Source organism: Castanea sativa, chromosome 5 (genome assembly GCF_040712315.1).
Source record: "Castanea sativa cultivar Marrone di Chiusa Pesio chromosome 5, ASM4071231v1".
Lineage (NCBI taxonomy): Eukaryota > Viridiplantae > Streptophyta > Magnoliopsida > Fagales > Fagaceae > Castanea > Castanea sativa.
Genome location: NC_134017.1, coordinates 51,815,294 through 51,833,967, shown reverse-complemented (window position 1 = coordinate 51,833,967; position 18,674 = coordinate 51,815,294). Strand labels below are relative to the sequence as shown.

The 18,674-nt window shown below is 33.0% G+C and overlaps 1 protein-coding gene across 1 annotated transcript; it reads right to left on the bottom strand.

Moving 5' to 3' along the window:
* Positions 1–12,677: 12,677 nt before the first annotated feature.
* Positions 12,678–18,303, bottom strand: LOC142633417 (protein SRG1-like). Its single transcript, XM_075807661.1, has 4 exons — positions 17,874–18,303; positions 14,727–14,974; positions 13,759–14,083; positions 12,678–13,319 (listed from the first exon to the last, which is right to left on the bottom strand). Exons 1-4 carry the CDS (start codon positions 18,123–18,125, stop codon positions 13,077–13,079), a joined length of 1,068 nt encoding a protein of 355 aa, XP_075663776.1. The 5' UTR covers positions 18,126–18,303; the 3' UTR covers positions 12,678–13,076.
* Positions 18,304–18,674: the final 371 nt, after the last annotated feature.

Here is an 18,674-nt window from a genome sequence, read left to right as displayed (position 1 = left end):
ATTGTCGACACAACGCAGCTCCATGGTCTTCATCATTACTATTACCTAGAAAATGCAAAAGCTAGAGTTAGTCAACAATATATAAAAAATTAACAAAGTAAGAAAGGGTGATGGGAAATAATACCTTAGCCAAATCATGAAACACAGCCTCTCTGATAGAAGCAGGAGCAAACTCATCACAATCGTCTATATCTTTCTTTTTGACAATTGACGAAACCTGTTCCACTGTGTAAAAAGCATCTTCAAGAAGGAGACGAGGTTTTAGAGGGATAAGATGTTGGAAAAACATAGTTTGTATCTCATACAAAACATAGGTACTTCATTCGCAATTGATAACATGTACTATGTAAATTTCAAAATTTAAGAATAAGAGAGCGTACCTTGATATGGTGAAATTCAAAAGCAAAGGGCATCTTTTTATTCTTCTAATAACAATTTTTTACTTATGCACTTATTCATCACGATAAGAAGAGTTTTTCATATACGACATGTGTATGTGTACGTTTCAACGAAACTACGTTCACAAGTGGATGAGCTTATTCCAAGGGATGCCTAAGAATTACTAAGTCCACAAGTGGATGAGTTCGTTAAGTCTGCAAGTGGACAAGTTCATTACTACATCCACAAGTGGACGGATCATCCCAAGGGATGCTCAGAAATTATTAAAGTGGACGAGTTCGCTAAGTCCACAAGTGGATGAGTTCATTACTACATCCAAAAGAGGACAGATCATCCCAATGGATGCTCAGAAAATATTAAAGTCCAAAAGTGGACGAGTTCGCTAAGTCCACAAGTAGATAAGTTCATTATTACGCACACAAGTGGACAGATTCATTACTACGTCCACAAATGGACTGGCCATCCCAAAAGGTGTTTAAAAATGAAGTCTACAAATGGACGAATACATTACGAAGTCCTTAAGTGGACAAATTCATTACCAAGTCCACAAGTGGACGAGTTCATTACGAAATCCTTAAGCGGACGAATTCATTACGAAGTCCACAAGTGGACAAGTTCATTACGAAGTCCACAAGTGGACGAGTTCATTACGAAGTCCTTAAGTGGATGAGTTCATTACGAAGTCCACAAGTGGACGAGTTCATTACAAAGTCCTTAAGTGGACAAATTCATTACCAAGTTCACAAGTGGATGAGTTCATTACGAAGTGCTTAAGTGGACGAATTCATTACCAAGTCCACAAGTGGACGAGTTCATTACCAAGTCCACAAATGGACGAGTTCATTACCAAGTGGATGAGTTCATTACGAAGTCCTTAAGTGGACAAATTCATTACCAACTCCACAAGTGGACGAGTTCATTACCAAGTCCACAAATGGACGAGTTCATTACCAAGTCCGCTAATGGACGAGTTCATTACCAAGTCCTAAAGTGGAAAAATTCATTACTTAGTCCATAAATGGATGAGTCTGATACTAAATCCTCAAAAAGAACGAATTAAGTCCAAAGTGGACGGGTTCACGCCTACAGGTTATTAAGTACAACAGACAAGTTACTAAGTACTACGTGGATGGGTTCATTCCTAAAATGCATCAAGTCCTCAAAAGGACGAACCAAGCCACCCATGGGTACCTTTGTAAAAATATAAGTCTCCTACCCACGGGTGGATAGACGAACCAAGCCACTTACGAGTGCCTTGGTAAAAAAGCTAATTCTTTCTACCTTTGGAAGGACAAATGAACCAAGCCACTTGCAAGTGTCTTGGTAAAAAAATTGAAGTCCTACCTACTAGTGAAAGGATGAACTAAGCCATTCACGAGTGTCTTGGTCAAAAGTCTAAGTCTTCCTATCTATGGGAGGAAGGATGAACTGAGACACTCCTGAGTGCCTTGTCAAAAATTTAAGTCCTTTTACCTAAGGGGTGGCCGGACAAAACTAGCCACCCACGAGTGCCTTGGTCAATAGTCCTACCTACGGGTGGACAAACGAACTAAGACACTCCCAAGTGCCTTGGTTGAAAATCTAAGTCCTTCTACCTAAGGGTGGATGGACAAAACTAGCCACCCACAAGTACCTTGGTCAATAGTCCTACCTACGGGTGGACAAATGAACTAAGCCACTCACAAGTGCCTTGGTAAAAGATCTAAGTCTTCCTACCTACTGGAGGACGGACGAACTAAGCCCTTCGCAAGTGCCTTGGTAAAAATTTAAGTCCTCTTACATAGAATGGACGGATACAAACTATTATTCAAACTTTACTAAGTCCATAGAATAGACCGACACAAATTAGTATCCAAAATTTACTTAGTCCATAGAATGGATGGATACAAACTAGTATCCAAAATTTACTATGCCCATAAAATGGACAATTACAAACTAGTATAAATAATTTATAAAATCCACAAAGTGGACGGATGCCAACTCATGTTATAAGTTCACAAGATGGACGGATATATAACTAAAGTAGAATAGAAACTCGCCAAAGCAATGACATCATTTTAACATGTCAATGTCAAGACAGCTTATTGGGGCCACTTTCTCTTTAAGACTATTTACTTGCTCATTAACACAAAGTGGACAGATGCCAACTCATGTTATAAGTCCACAAGATGGACGGATATATGAACTAAGTCCACAAAATGAATAGATGTGTCAAAAAGCATCCAAATCTATGTCCATGACGGATACGTTGACTAAGTCCACGGGGTGGACGGGTGAAAGATATACAATGTAGTACATCTAGTTATTAACAAATTTGCAAGGTGGACATAAGAAAGATGTATAATGAGATGTACCTAAATTATTACTAAGTCTGCAAGAAGGATGGATTAAAGCACTTAGGAATTTTTCATGACGCAAAAGAAGGAGGTCAAACACAAATATATAAGGGTGACGGAAGCAAGGAAAGCTCAAAAAACCAATAAGCGACAGTCGTTATCCTTACAAAAAGCCATTGTTCTCAAAAGAGCTTAGCATATACGAAACTACTTTCTTAAAAGTAAAAATCCTAAGGCTAAACAGCGGGTACATTTTCTTCGACGACCTCAGCGCCATTCAAAATGCACTGCGTATACCCTCAACTACCCCATCAATTAAAGTGTAACTCTCGAGGAAAGAGACAATGGCTGCAAGAATTTGTCATCCCATGAGTTCGTTTAGGTTGAAACTGACGGACACATGTGCTGATGGGGCAACTAATAAGGGTATTTTTAGACATACAAAGTTGACGACATGATAAGACTAATGAACACATTTCCTTAGGTAGATGGCTCCAGAGGATGCGAACCTCAGTTAGTCGAACCTCAATATGGACGAACCCAACAAAGGGGACGGACCTTAGGTGGACGAACCCAATAGAGGGGGGATGCACAGTACTCAAGTGGCTCCTTTGTGGCTAAAGTGCTCATCAAGAATCTTGATATAAAAAAGCCTTGCACCCTACACCCAACCATAATTGAGGGTCATCTACAAGGAAGACCATCCCGAAAAATCCGGAAATTTGATGAAGAGTTCTCCCTATAAGGAAATGCCTTCCTCTTCAAGAAATTAAGGTAAAATCTACACTACTATATAACCCCCAAAACCCTTTCTCACAAAGGTATACATAATTTCCCCAAGTTCTAGCATTCTAGAGTTGTGAAGAGTTCTCTAACTTAACCTTCAGAGGGTATTTGCCCAGTACCACACTGGTACTCTTTGTAAGGTCTTCTTCTTTTTCTGTGTTGTGCAGGTCTAGTATCAAGTACGTGAGGACCGTGTGACTTACTAACAATTTTTTGGCATCATCAGATAACATTGTTATTAATTTTTTATCTTATGAAAATTTTACAAGTATGAAAGATAGAAAAAGAAAATTCACATCCAATAAGAAGATATTGAATGGAGTTGTAGCATTAGGTTACAACCAAGTTTGTTACCAAACATTTTCCTTATTTTTTTCTCCCTTTAGAAAAAACTATCTCAAGTAAACTCTCTGTCATCTTTTCATAAGAATCAGACAATGTAAACATTTTTTTTTTGTTTTTTTCATTTCATATATCTCATTCTATTTTTATTTATCCATTTTAAAATCCTCAATTTAGTTACCTGTTTCTCACTAATTCAACATTTAATGCCATATAACCATATAATTAACATTATTGCTCTTATGACAATCTTGTAAAACTATTATTTAATGAGTCCAAATTTGTTAAGGATGGGGTGTAAAACCTATGTTTTATACCATCCAATTACAAATTGTCATATTAGCATTTTATTTAAAATTTAATACATCTTATCATATCTAATAACATCTCAATCAACTTTCAATTCTGTTAGATTTATATATGAGTATTAGAATTGATTAGGTGTAGTTGTGCTTATTCTTAAATATGTGATAAGATGATATGATATGTTGAGATTGGAAGAGTAAAACATGAGTTTTACAACACACTCTTACAGAATTTAATCTCTTTTTTAACTCAATATTTTGAACATGTGGATAGTTGTTCTTCACTTGTTTTTAATTTTTTTTTTTTTTTTTGCTGAGGCATATGTTTTAAATTTTAAACCTTTAAAGTCATATGGAATTAATGTTTTACTCTTACTCGTAATCTCTATATGAAAATGATTATGTACATTCAGTGGACTGATTTCAGTTGAAGTTGATAAGATTGCAGCCTAATTCTATTCTGAACGCGGCGATACTGCATAACTATTCAACGATCACATCTTTGGCGAAATTCAGGATCTTCTTATCTCCTTCAATAGCTGGAAAATTTATCATCTAAAAAGGGAACACAACAGAGCAGCACACGAACTCGTTCAACCGGCAAAATCTTCTGGAACTTCCCAAGTCTGGAAAGGTGTTATACCCCCTATTCGACATGTAATTTACCCCTTGACTCTGGAACAGCACACGAACTCGATCAACTTGCATTGATTACCTTTCGTTTGAAATAAATGATCTCAGCACCTTCAAGGTATAAGAAATCAACAATCCGCCACGTTTTGTAGAAATTTCAATCAAGCCTGAAAATTATGTTTTGTCCTATATACATGATACTGTTAACTACATATTTGAATTGAGTAGTGCTACCATTATAAAATATTTTACAATACTTTTACAAATTGTTAAGGTAACAAATTCTTACTAGTTTTCATTTGAGCCCAACCACTTATGTCACTTATTAATAATCATTCACAACATCAGCTGTGTAAATATTTTATTTTATTTTGACATTTTTATTTTCATTTATTGTTGAGTAATAATTCCACCGAGGGAAGAGAGTCATAACTAATAACAAACTGATATATATATCTATATATATATATATATATATATATATATATATATATATATATATATATATATATATATATATATATATATAAATATAATTTTTACTCTAATTTAATCTAAGTGTATATATGTGTGAAATTTCTTCTTGAAGACTTGAACCCTGACCTTTTGCCTCTCACACCCTACAAATATTTATACTTGTGAAGTGATCACTGTATCAAGAGTGCGCAAGATAATAAATAGATTTTTAAAATAATCTACACGTGTTACCACTTACCAGATAAATATCTCCTCTTCTCAAAAAAATAAATAAAAAGTAAAAAGAAAAAAGAAAAATATCTTAGCTCCTACATGGAGAAACGTGAACTTTCAACTTATACCAAGAGTTGAAAAGGTTCTTATAAAAAAATAAATAAATTAAGAGTTGAAAAGGTGTTATCGAAAAAAAAAAAGTTAGGCAATCGCCAGGCCCCAAATTCTCAGTCAGCCCAACCATTACGCCACTTAAGCCAGGGCTTTAGGCCCTAGTTATAGAAACTTTAAAAAAAGTTCTCAAATAATAATGGTCATTACCATTTTGTTAAGAAGAAATCCCGTGTATTACCTTAAGAAAACAAGATGAGTATAATGTCTAGGTCATTTTTAAAATATTTTCACAATAAATTTTAAGTGACCAGTTGTTAATAGTTGTTATTGATGGGCAAAAAAAAAAAAAAATTAGTGATAGGTTCAAATTAGAATCAATAACAACTTATCATTAGGATTTATTATGAAAATATTATAGATATATATAGTACTTTATATATATATACAAGATAGTGTTAAAATTTAGACCCCTTTAAAACTAGATTGTTTAATCTAATTAATTAACCAAGTGATTAACTTAGGTTTATTATTCAGTTCTAGGTTAAAACAATCATATAATCATATTATGCAAAGCAGCGGAAAACTAAACAACACAATGATATGATTACCCAAGAAAACCAAACCGGTAAAAAACCTAGGGAGGATTTAACCTATCTATCCTCAAGGTAAACTTGAATCCACTATGAAAGAATCGATGTGTACAATAGCGATTTAGACCACTAACATCCTATTGCTACCCACTAGTAGAACTTACTGACACGACCACGTGCAAACTCCGAAACCACGGACTCCTTCTTTCTTGGATTTTCCAGCAAGTACAAGCACACCCGCTTGTGTATCTTTAAGCTCTTATGGCAGCAACTGAACAATCATCAAGCTCTTAAAAAATCTCCTTTTTGATAATCCCAAGCTTGTGTGAAGGCAAGCACCTCTCTGATCCCACAAGAGATTCACATAAACAGCAATATGAGCAACCTCAAAAACGTGATTAGGGTTTGTCTTTTATACCTAGGGAAAAACATAAAACCCTACACGTCATATGGGCTTAGGGCTGAGTTGGAAAAATCAGCAGAAAAACATTCTGTACGACTTTCGATCGGTCGAGTCTAATTCTCGATCGATCGAGTCAGGCAGAAATACACAGTAACTTCTGTAGTTAACTCGATTCCAACTTTACATAAATCACATACTTTAAGCAAGTCTAAAACACAACTAGACACCTGTTTTGTTCATAGTTTGCCAACAATACATATTAGTTCTAATACATTAGTTCCTAAGTACTTAAAACCTAACAGATAGAATTTTCACCCTAGCCTGATCTAAGTGTATATGTGTGTGAAGCTCCCTCCTAGAGACTTGAACCCTAACCCTTGCCCCTCATACCCCACAAACATTTATACTTGTGGAGTGACCATCGCACCAAGGGTGCGCAGTGACAAGAGTTTATAAATGCAAGAAAAGTACTTCTAAAAAATAATAATAATAGAAGAAAATTTTGGGCTAATAATAATCTTCTAGGAGTATTAATTAAGCCCTAAAAATTGGCCAATGCATGTGAATATAACTCTAATCTCTGAGCTCCTTTGCACACTAAAAATATAGACCAAACTCTCTCTCTCTCCCTACTAGCACAAGAACTTTAGGGTGTGTTTGATAGAGTGAATTTTAGGAAAGATGGAAAAAAAAGGGAGAAAAAAATGAGGAGAGAAAACTTTTTGAAAGGTATTTGGTTGAAAGAGAGAGAGAGGAAAGTGATGGTGAGGCTCACGTGGGCTCACCAAAAAGTTTTCTCTCCAAAAATAAGGAGAAAACTCGGTGGGGGAAATTTAATAGGTGAAGGACAAAAAAGCTCACGTGCAAGTACACATGGGCTACTTTAGAACTTTTTTTTTTTTTAATATTCCAATTTTAATAGGTTTTTGGTTTTTTTTTTTTTTTTCATTTGCTTTCCTAGGCTTCAGTACCGTTGTTAAGTTTTTCTTTGTTCTCATTCCTTTTTTTTTTTTTAGACGTGATTTTTTTTTTCTAGACATGATTATTTTATTTTTTCTAATAAAACTATATAAATTATATAAAGAAAAAGATAAATGAACTGAATTTCAAAAAGGATCTCTGAATAAATGTGTTGATAGCAATAAACAAAATATAACAAAAACTTGGTTCTAAAATCGCACAAATAAGCAAGTGATTTATAAAAAGAAAAAGGTTAAAATATTATGGAATGTTACAACTAGAAAATAATAATAATAAAAGTAATTATAATGATGATCAAAGACTCCCCATAACAATTTGTATTTTCACTAATGGTGATAATAATTACACCTCTTACCCTTGATTGAAATTATTCACTCATATAGGAGGAGTCCCTCCTCCTCTCACAATAGTGTGGGACTCACCATGATTTCTCCACCCTTAGACCTTGGCTTTGCTTTTAGATTCACAAGTAAAATATTTGTGAGATAAGCTTTAATTTAATTAAGATTTTATGTTTGTGGAAAACTAAACATAAACTAAGAAAAGAAAAAAAAAACCTGCAAACTATATTTAACTGCACATATAAGGACAAAGCGTGACCCTTTTGAGCAACATCAAAGCATGACCTTGAAACCGTAGTTTACTATGTAAAATTGCTCTTCACTTTTTTATTTTATTTTTCAATATCAAATAAATTACCAATGATACCAAAAAATTAAGCTCTAATGGTTACATATTTGATATTACAACCATGCTATTCTCCCTACTTTACATGTGGGCTTGAACTCTCTTTATTAAGTGGGGCCAACACGTGAGAATTTTTTTAAATACAAAAAAAGATGGAGACAACTTTTGAGCTGGGGACTTCTAACTTGAATATTATAATAAAATAGTTTGATATTGATTTTCTCAAAAGTTTAAACTATTATTAAGTTTCAGTTAACTCAATTGAGAAAGTTTTTTGTTGTCGAAGAGAGAGAGAGAGACAGAGAGAGAGAGAGCTTACCGATCTAAGAGGCGTGAGGGGTGAGAGACCATGAGAGGCATAAGGAGTGAGGGGAGAGAGAGAGAGTGATATCTAATGGTGAAAAATTAGGGTTTAGATTACTTTGTTTTTTTTTTTTTTTAAATATTTACTATTATAGGCTTTATAGTGATGATTTGTTTTCCTTTGGTGATGAATAATATATATATATATATATATATATATATATATATATATATATATATATATATATATTACTGCTGATCGCGCCTAACAATTTCAACCCACGTACTTTGATATTTCACAAATGGGTGACAAAAACATATTTCGTCACCAATGGTACCAAAGTTTTTACATATTGAACGACTATATTAGCATTTTATCTCCTATTATTAGTATTTGGCGACACCTATTTTATTCTCCATAGATACCACTTTTCAGGACAAAATCGTTTGTTGCCATAGACATCCATGTATCTCGCGCCTAAAAATTTGGATTCGGTGGGTGCTTCAATGCATTACAATCCTCTCTTTCTCTATTCTCATCAATGGAGTTCCTTATGGGTGCTTCAAATCTAAAAGAGGCCTTAGGCAAAGGGACCCTCTATCCCCTTTCTTATTTGTTCTAGCAGTCAAGGTCTTATCTAGAATGATTGGAAGGGTAGGTCATAATGACAGGATCAAGGGGGTCAAATTATCTCAAGATAGTGAACCAAATACTCATTTAAAATTTGCTGATGATCTATTTATATTTGCCCATGCAAGGGAGATTGATGCAGATGGCATCATATGGAGTGTATTGATTCATTCTCAGCATGGTCGGGCCAAAAGATGAACTTGTCAAAGTCTGTTATCATGTTCTTAAAAGTCAGCTGGCAAATATGTTAGGGATAAATGCCTCAAACAAGAAGGAAAAATATCTTGGGCTCCCTCTAGTCTTGGGCAAGGAGAAAAGGATGGCGCTTCAAGAGGTTATTGGTAAGGTTAATAGCTGTCTTCAAGGATGGAAAATGAAAACGTTATCTCAAGCAACGAGAAGGCCTCTTATCAGGTCAATATCTTCATCCATTCCTTCTTACCACATGTCTTCCTTCCTTTTGCCAAACGCTATCTGTATGAAACTTGATAGTATTAATAGAAATTTCTGGTGGGGAATAGATGAAAAGAAACACGGGTTGTTTTTAAGAAGTTGAGACTCAATATGCCTCCCTAAATGGGCTGGTAGTATCGGTATTAGGAAAACAGATGATTTGAATAAAGCTTTAGTAACTAAACTATCTTGGGAGATGGCAAGTACTTCTAGGAAAAAATGGGTTCAATTCTTTCGGAAGAAATATGTGAAGCATAGAAATTTTATGAAGATGCAATGCCCATAACTTGCTTCTTGGGCAGCTATGAGTATATTCAAATGCAGAGATGTCCTTAGCAATGGGCTTTGCCATAAGATTGGGAATGGTTGGGGTACGCGTATATGAGAAGACCCATGGGTTTCTGAAATCCCAAGATTTATTCCCCACCAGCTCCAGTGGCATAAGTAGCAGTGATGTTTATGTGGCTAGTCTCATTGACCATGACTCAAGACAATGGAATCGTGGTAAGCTATTCAATTTATTTGGTACGGAGACAGAGATGAAGATCTTTAAGATCAATCTTCCCTATCCCTAACAAAATGACCAGATTTTTTGGTGTTTATCAAAATCAAGCTCTTTCTAAGTCAAGTTAGCTTATATGTCAATCATCCAACCCCAGTTAGCTGGCCCAAGTCCTCTTGGTATTAAAGAATGGAAAAGTCTATAGAAACTTAAGGTCCATGCCAGATTCAAGAATTTCCTATGGAAGATTGCTTGGAGGCTGCTTCCTGTAGGTGCAGAGCAGGAAAAAAGATTTCTTATCCATCTACTGAGTGCTTCTTACACAAGAATGCAGTTGAGGCAGTTGAGGCAATTGAACATATTTTCCTCTAGTGTCCGTGGACCTCTCAGGTACGGCTTATGTCTCTATGGCCTTTAAATATGTCTAATTTATCACATATTGATATTATAGAGTGGGTAAAATGTATCATTGACCCCAAAGAAAAATTTGGAATAAGGGAAGAGGAATCCCAACATTTCCAATTATATGCCTCAATTGCGTGTGACAGGATTTGGATGTTGAGGAATAAGGCGAGATTGGGCGAAGATATTGGTTCGGCTGTAGAACTAGCCAGGAAAATCCAGAACTCTTTCAACGAACAAAAAGCAGCTTGGGGAGAAGATTGTGGGAAAAAATAAAATTGAATGAGTCTAGTTGGACCCCTCCAATTGGTTGGGTGAAATTAAATTTTGATGCTGCAATAGGAGAGAACAAAACATCAATTGCGGTGGTGGGCAAAGACAATCATGGCAGAGTTTTTTTTATTTTTGGCTTGGAATGACATTTTGGACCCAGGAAGCCCCTTGTGGGGTGAAGCTAAAACGGCCTATGCAGCGGTAAATCAAGCAGTTGAAGCTGGGCTCAAAAGAGTGATAATAGAAGGTGATGCTTGGAATGTTATTGCTCCTCTTAAAGACAAAAAGACATCCTCTCAATGGACTATTGATGTAATATTGCAGAATATTTTAGCTTTTTGTAAGCTGTTTGATGATGTTTCTTTTTCTTTTGTGAAAAGAGAGAGCAATTCCTTAGCTCATTTGTTAGGCTCCATTTGTTAGCCCTTTAGGCTGCTTTTTGTAAAACTCTGGGCCTGTCTCCATCTCTGATCTGTCCTTGTTAGTGGTTTTAGCTTTGGAAAGAGATGAGCAAAGGCCCATGAGTTCTTTGTTGTACCCTTTGTGGCTTCCTTTTGTGAAATAAAGATGTTTATTCAAAAAAAAAAAAAAGACAATGGTCTTGATTAGGGTAAAAACGGACGGTATATTAATACATGCGATTTAACTACTGTATGCGGCATGCCCCATAATCAACATATATGATAGAATTCGTATTGGCTACAGAATCTGATTTGGGTACCATTTTGTCTCCGTTCTCCTTCCTTTGTACCCAAATGTAATGGCTTACAATAAATCTAGATACATAATAAATATGACAAGTTGTTCTTTTCACAATGGTTGAAGTGATAGTATGATAGATTGTGACTGATATATTGTTAGGGTAATATATTTATGTATTTAATATATTTTATAACAAAACACATTTTTCTTATAATTGGGTAGCGTTTAAGTGGTGTTAAAAATATCATAACAAGTGGTATTATTGAAGATATGAAGATTACTCAAGAATCAATACAAGAAAATCTAAAATCGATAGTCTCGATACTTAACTTGACACCTTCAATCTATCGAGCTTCAATGAATCCCAATACCTATCTCAATACTTCTCGATCTACCAAGATTCAATAATTTTGAAATATGAGATATGTTTTCAACCCATGATGACAAGGTCTTTCTAGGGTTTCATGGTGTAGGTTTCTAGAGCATATAAAAGCTATCTTTTACTACTGTTATCATTCATGCAGAGATATACGGGGACCTAGAAAAGCACATATTGAGATACACGCTTCATAAGAGTTGTTGCGACTTCTTTTGTGTCTTAGGGTTTTGTACCAAGCTACTTTAAGATCTACAAGCATGGATTGAAGAACTTTGCATCAAACAGCAACAATCAAGTTACTATGCTGTTAGTCATTCACTCGAATCCATGCAAAGAGAAGTCTCTACATGAACAAATCTAATCGAAGATTAGAGAAAATGTTCAACTGTAAGTTGGTATTTTGGAATAAGCAAATAGAATAAGATTTCTTATACTTGTAACTATTTGTTTCTTAATTAATAGATTCTTCGGAAATGATGCCTTGAAATTTACCTAGTGGGGCTTTTTCAAACAAAGGTTTTTCTCATTCATAAACAATTTACCATTTCAAATTTAATTTCCGCTACACTCTAATTTAGATTAGTAATTTTTTGTGTTCTGATTTAATTTGCATATAATTTGATCTAATTAATCAATTTGGGTAGTTGGTTAATTAATTGAAGCCAATAAATTTTTAACCCATCATACCCATCATATATAATAAAAGGGATATCACTAATAATTCGATATTAAAATGATTGTGTACTTATCACAATTTGCCAACTAATATACAGTAAAAAATAGTGATCGCAATTCATTCATCACAAGTTGGCCTGAATATAATAGTGATTATTAACACTAGTACTAGTTTGCACTCACATAAAGATAATGACGTTTTCCAGTCACTCCTGTAACATTTATTTCCTTATAATGTCTTAAAGGGTAATCATATACAAATTAATACATGTGTAATATGTTCAAATACTTTTATCTTCCTCCTGTTAGATCCTCATGGCATCCACGTACGATTTGCCACGGAGTTCACGGGAAAAAAATCCCTTGAAGTAATCTGCAACCCCTATTCCAGTCACTCCTGTAACATTTATTTCCTTATAATGTCTTAAAGGGTAATCATATACAAATTAATACATGTGTAATATGTTCAAATACTTTTATCTTCCTCCTGTTAGATCCTCATGGCATCCACGTACGATTTGCCACGGAGTTCACGGGAAAAAAATCCCTTGAAGTAATCTGCAACCCCTATTCTTTTGAATAATGCAGGTCTCTCTGGCTTAACAAGGCTTGGTGCCGGTCCCATATCCCCATCCAGCTTTGGGCTGTAAAATGTAGCTATAGAGAGTCTTTCACGTTCTGAATTAACTGTTGCTCGATGTTCGATGCTACGGTATATACCGTTCGTCACAATCTGGCAAACCACAATTAGCTAGTTTGAGCTCCCATGATTAAATACAGAAGCTCTGTGAATTATTGTCCTCCTTATATATATGTGTTTGATGAATCCTCCTTATATTTAATATATTATATATTAGATATGTATTCTCTATCTTATAACATGTAGACTTACGGTGATATATGAAATAGAAAACATATCTATTCGATGCATTAGATGCAAACTCCTGACATTTATTTATTTATTTTCCTTAAAATCATTGGTGAGGATTAGCTCTATATGTGCATAACCTTTGTGCATATACTTTGTACGCATTAATAACATTATTTATACTCAAAAAAAGAATTCAAGATATTCGAAGGGGGTAACGTCCCTTGATTTGGTTTTTGACAAGATATGAAAGTTGATTACGACAAGTCAATTGCACAAAGACAATGTTATGCCATATAGGTACCTCCAAAATATCTCCGATGTTGACAACAAAAGCATTGTGGGGAGGTTTCACGGGAATCCACATCCCATTTTGTCTAATCTGGAGACCTTCCATTTCATTGACTTGTAGAAGGATTGTTAGACCAACGGCATCAGAGTGAGAATTGAGGCCAATAGCAAGCTCTGGTTGGGGACATGGAGGATAATAGTTCAACCTCATCGCTTGATGCCCTTCTTCAAACAACACCATCATATCCACGGTTTCCATTTTGAGAGCTTTTGCCATGAGGTCAAGGATTTTCATGGCAAGAGCTTTCAAGTCAAGAGAGTAAGCTTCTAAGGTATCTCTATATTCAAAGAACGTATGGCTCAATCCTTAGTAGAAGGTTAACCAAAATTGGAGTACCTCTCCAAAGTAACAACAAATTGATTTGATTTATGGATAGATCCTATAATTAGTTGCTGTATACAAAGACTACTGCAAAAATTTATGGAATATTCTGAGAGTACAACTCCCTCTGCTCATATGAAAAGTTTGTCATGTCATGATTTTAATTAGCAGCACTTAATAATATTTGAGGAGGAGTACAAATTCATTGCACTCTCAAAGTATCTATAATTACCGTACTATTGCTCGCCCGTAGTTGTTGCTGTATTAAAAAAGGACTATAAAAGAACGGTAATGATAGAAACCAAACATCTTTCACAACCGCTTCCATGATTTGTTTTAATTTAACATGAACTCCTCACTAGCACTGTTATTATTATGTACTAATCACAACAGATCATATCACAATATTCTAATGTTGGTATAAAGTTAATTTGTTATTTGGTACAAGTATCTCATATTGTGTTAGTATTTAGTTGGTTGTTAATATTCTAGTCTTAGAATAAAGTTGATTATTAATAGTGTGAATTTATCAATTCTATCTTTTATATATATATATATATATATATATATTGCATACGTAATTGAGAGAGAGAGAGAACCTGAATGGAAGAGGGAGCTTGGGAAACAAATGAGGCTTCCTCAAATGGACAGGAAGTGTGATCATGTAAAACAAGTCTGCCCAATCGAGCTTCTGCTCCTCAGACACAACAAAGACTTGCCCAAAACCCTCTATATCTCCAGTTTGTTGCGAAAACATCTTCTTCTCTTCAATCGGAAGATTAAAGAATTCTTGAATGCCTGACTTCACATTCTCCAACAGTGAAATGTTCACCCCATGGTTTATTAACTACAATCAATCAATCTTTAGTTAAAGCCGAATATTAAGGAGATACGAAGAAATGATATTGAAAATTGAAATACTCTTCTTACTTTGGTAAAATTACTTTTTTTTTTTTTTTTTAAATTCTATAATTTAGGAGGTGTAATAAATTAAGGTTCTCATAGAGTTTAAAATCAATAATTTTAAAAAGTAAAAAATTAAACCTATAGTTTCAGGATTAATTAGAAACTAAACCATCAGCTTATATTAAATGACAAAGACAATGTCATACCATTTAAATGAGTTGGGATTACCACCACGCACCCTTTGGTGCGATAGTCACTCTATAAGTATAAATACTTATAGGGTGTGAGGGGGGGCAAGGGCCAGAGTTCAAGTCTCCAGGAGAGAATTTCACACACATATACACTTAGTTTAAGCTAGAATTCTATTTTGTAAAAAAAATAAATTGGGATTTAATTTATTACTTTATTTATTCTTAAGGCTTAATTGAAAATGAATTTTGTATAAATAGAGTTTTTCTATTCTATATGAATATTGGAAATAATTCTTATTACTATCATGCAAAAGTGGCACACGCACAGAACAATTGAGGGAGGAAATTGTTTGCTAGTTATGATTAGTAAATTTAATCTTAGAATTTTTATTTATATTTGGTTAAGTACAGTAGAAATGATTATGACGTCTTTAATTTTGACGAGGTGAGCCAAGTCCGTGTTGGTTTGCATTTCATGTGATGATACCCATTTATATATCTAGCCCACTTGTTTTAGGTGACTTTCTTTTGTGGGTGAGTCTTATCTAATAAGACTTGTGTGGCTGTGGGTGGAGTTGTACGCTGGGCCTTGAAGTTTAAGTTTTAAATTCTTGCGTTTATTTTTTATTTTTTGGTTATAGTGTGTTTGGAATGATAAAATTTGTCAGCTTATTTTACTATTTAACTTTTTTTCTACTGTTCATGAGTTCTACTGTACTTTTTGATAGTATTTATGAGTCTTATTGCACTTTTTGATTCTATTTATGGGTCTCACTGTACTATTTCAGCTAATTTTTACATTCATCTACAATATTATCAGAAAAAAGTTTTTAGTTTCGGTAAAATAAACGGATCTCAAACAGACCCGTAGTAGGATCTATCTTGTTTTTTTGGAGGTGAGTCTTATCTAATAAGACTTGTGTGGCTGTGGGTGGAGTTGTACACTTGTACTTCTAGTTGGCTTTGGATTTTTTTAAAAAAAATTTTAATTTTAATCTTGCGTTTTTATATATGTTTTTTTTTTTTTTTTTTTTGTTATAGGTAATATAATGAATATGTATTTATTTATACAAGTTGAGATTGCTAGATACTTGTTATCATTCGGTGAAATTACAATAGTACTTTTTATATATATCAAGTTTATTGCTCTACACTTGAAGTTATTTTTTATTTCAATCATTATAAATATATTGTTTGATTAGAAATGTCTACTAGAAAATATGTATCTACATATGAAAAAATTAAAAAAAGAAAAAAAAAGAAATATTAATCTTGAATCTTTTCTCAAACATGTTGTTTATTATGATATTAATGGTTTAGATTTATTTCCAAAGTTAAAGGGTTTAAAAGAAATTTTACAAATAAAAAAATATACTCTAGTTGACATACTAAATTATATAAAAATGTTGGATTCATTTCCATATATATGCATTAGTTATTGAATTTTACTAACAATATCAGCTACAGTTGCTTCTACCGAAAGACGTTTTTCAAAATTAAGATTAACAAAATCATATCTAAGATCGAAAATGTCTCAAGAAAGATTAAGTAAATTAGCTATATTATCGATTGAAAATGAGATGTTAGAAGAACTTGAATACAAAAATTTAATTAGTCAATTTGCATATTAAAAAGTAAGAGAAATAAAACCCTCTAAATAAATAACTTAAGACACATGATGCAAAATTGGACTTCAATTGTATAATCTAATTGGATTTTCGCTAAACTTTACCTATTAATATATATATATATATATATATTTTTTTAGTTACACAAAAAAAAACTCATAAATATAAAATCATTCAAACTATCTCTTTCTCTATTTAGATATATGATTATGTTATATATATATATATATATATATATATATATATATATATATATATATATATTGGACTCTTGATTTTCTACATTAAATTAACTAATTTGGCACAAAAATTAATTTTTTTTATTAGATGGGACACACACACACACACACACACATATATATATATATATGACTTATAAACTTGAATTGTTTTTAGTTTTATAAAAAAAAGTTCATTAATATAAAAGCATTAAAAAATTATGTTTTTTATGATTTATTTATATTGAACTCCTAATTTTTTATCTAGATAACTTATAAACTTGAATTGTTTTTAGTTCTATAAAAAAAAGCTTATTAATATAAAAGCATTCAAAAATTATATTTTTTTTTATGATTTACTTATATTAAACTCCTTATTTTTTACACTAAATTAACTCCTTTGGTGCAAAAATTTAAAAATTTAGATTAAATGGGACATATGTTGTAAAATTAAACTCTAATTAAAATTTAATTTTTACATTGAATTAACTTACTTAGCACAAAAATTTAAATTAAATAAGACATGTAGCGCAAAATTAAACTCTAATTGAATTTCAATTTAAAATCTAATTGAATTTTCTCTCAATTTTACCTATTATTATTATTATATAGATAATATAAAAATATTGAATAAATATTAATTTAATTAATACATAATTATGAATAAATAAATAAAAAATCTCATTTTAGTTCTCGGGTAAAGCCCTAAAATATTATAGAAGGATTAATCCCATCATAGTTTCACTTTTGAGGTATATTATAGAAGGATTAACCCAAACAGAGAGAGAGAGAGAGAGAGAGACCTGAAAGAAACCCCAGTGTTTGCAAGCATGATGCAACTTCTCCAGCTCCTTGTCCATGAAATCCTTGGAAGTTAACCTTTGCATGTCGATGACTGGAACTTGGGGTAAAGAAGAGGTGTCAGATACAAAAGGAGGGTCTTGATCCAGCCGTACATATCTTGGTGGCACTGTAGTTAGTGCCTCCTTCGCTAGCTCTTGAACACAAGGTACCGGAAGAGAGCCCCCCAGATTTGTTAAGCTTATTTCTTCCATAGCTGCCAAATAAACTCAAGGTCACAAAGCTTGGTTTTTTCTCTCCAGTTGTTTGGCTTTTCCTACTATACAAAAAGAGGTTTTTTTTTTTTTTTTTTTTGAGGAGCTATCCAAAAGAGTTGAGAGTAGAGTTCTAGATAACAGTGACTAAAAGAAGAAGTTGGTACACTTCAAAACTTTGGGGTATGGAAGTATAGTTCTAGATAACAGTGACTAAAAGACTACAAATTTAGTTGTAGTCTAAAGTTTCAACTTTCACTTAAAAAACTAATATTATTACATATTTTAAAATTTTAATATTTTAAAACTTAAATTGTATATTCTTTATATTTTTAATGCACATGTAAAATTTCATGTCAATCGAATTTTGTTTATTATCTGATTTATAGACTTATTTTTTATGTATAATTTTAAACTATAAAAACTTAAAACTTAAATATTTGATTGATGATATAATTATTAATTTTCATTTTTTGAAACTTTGAAAAGATAGGAAATATAGGAAAAATATATAATTAAATTCAATAGTAAATTTATCAATAAAATAGA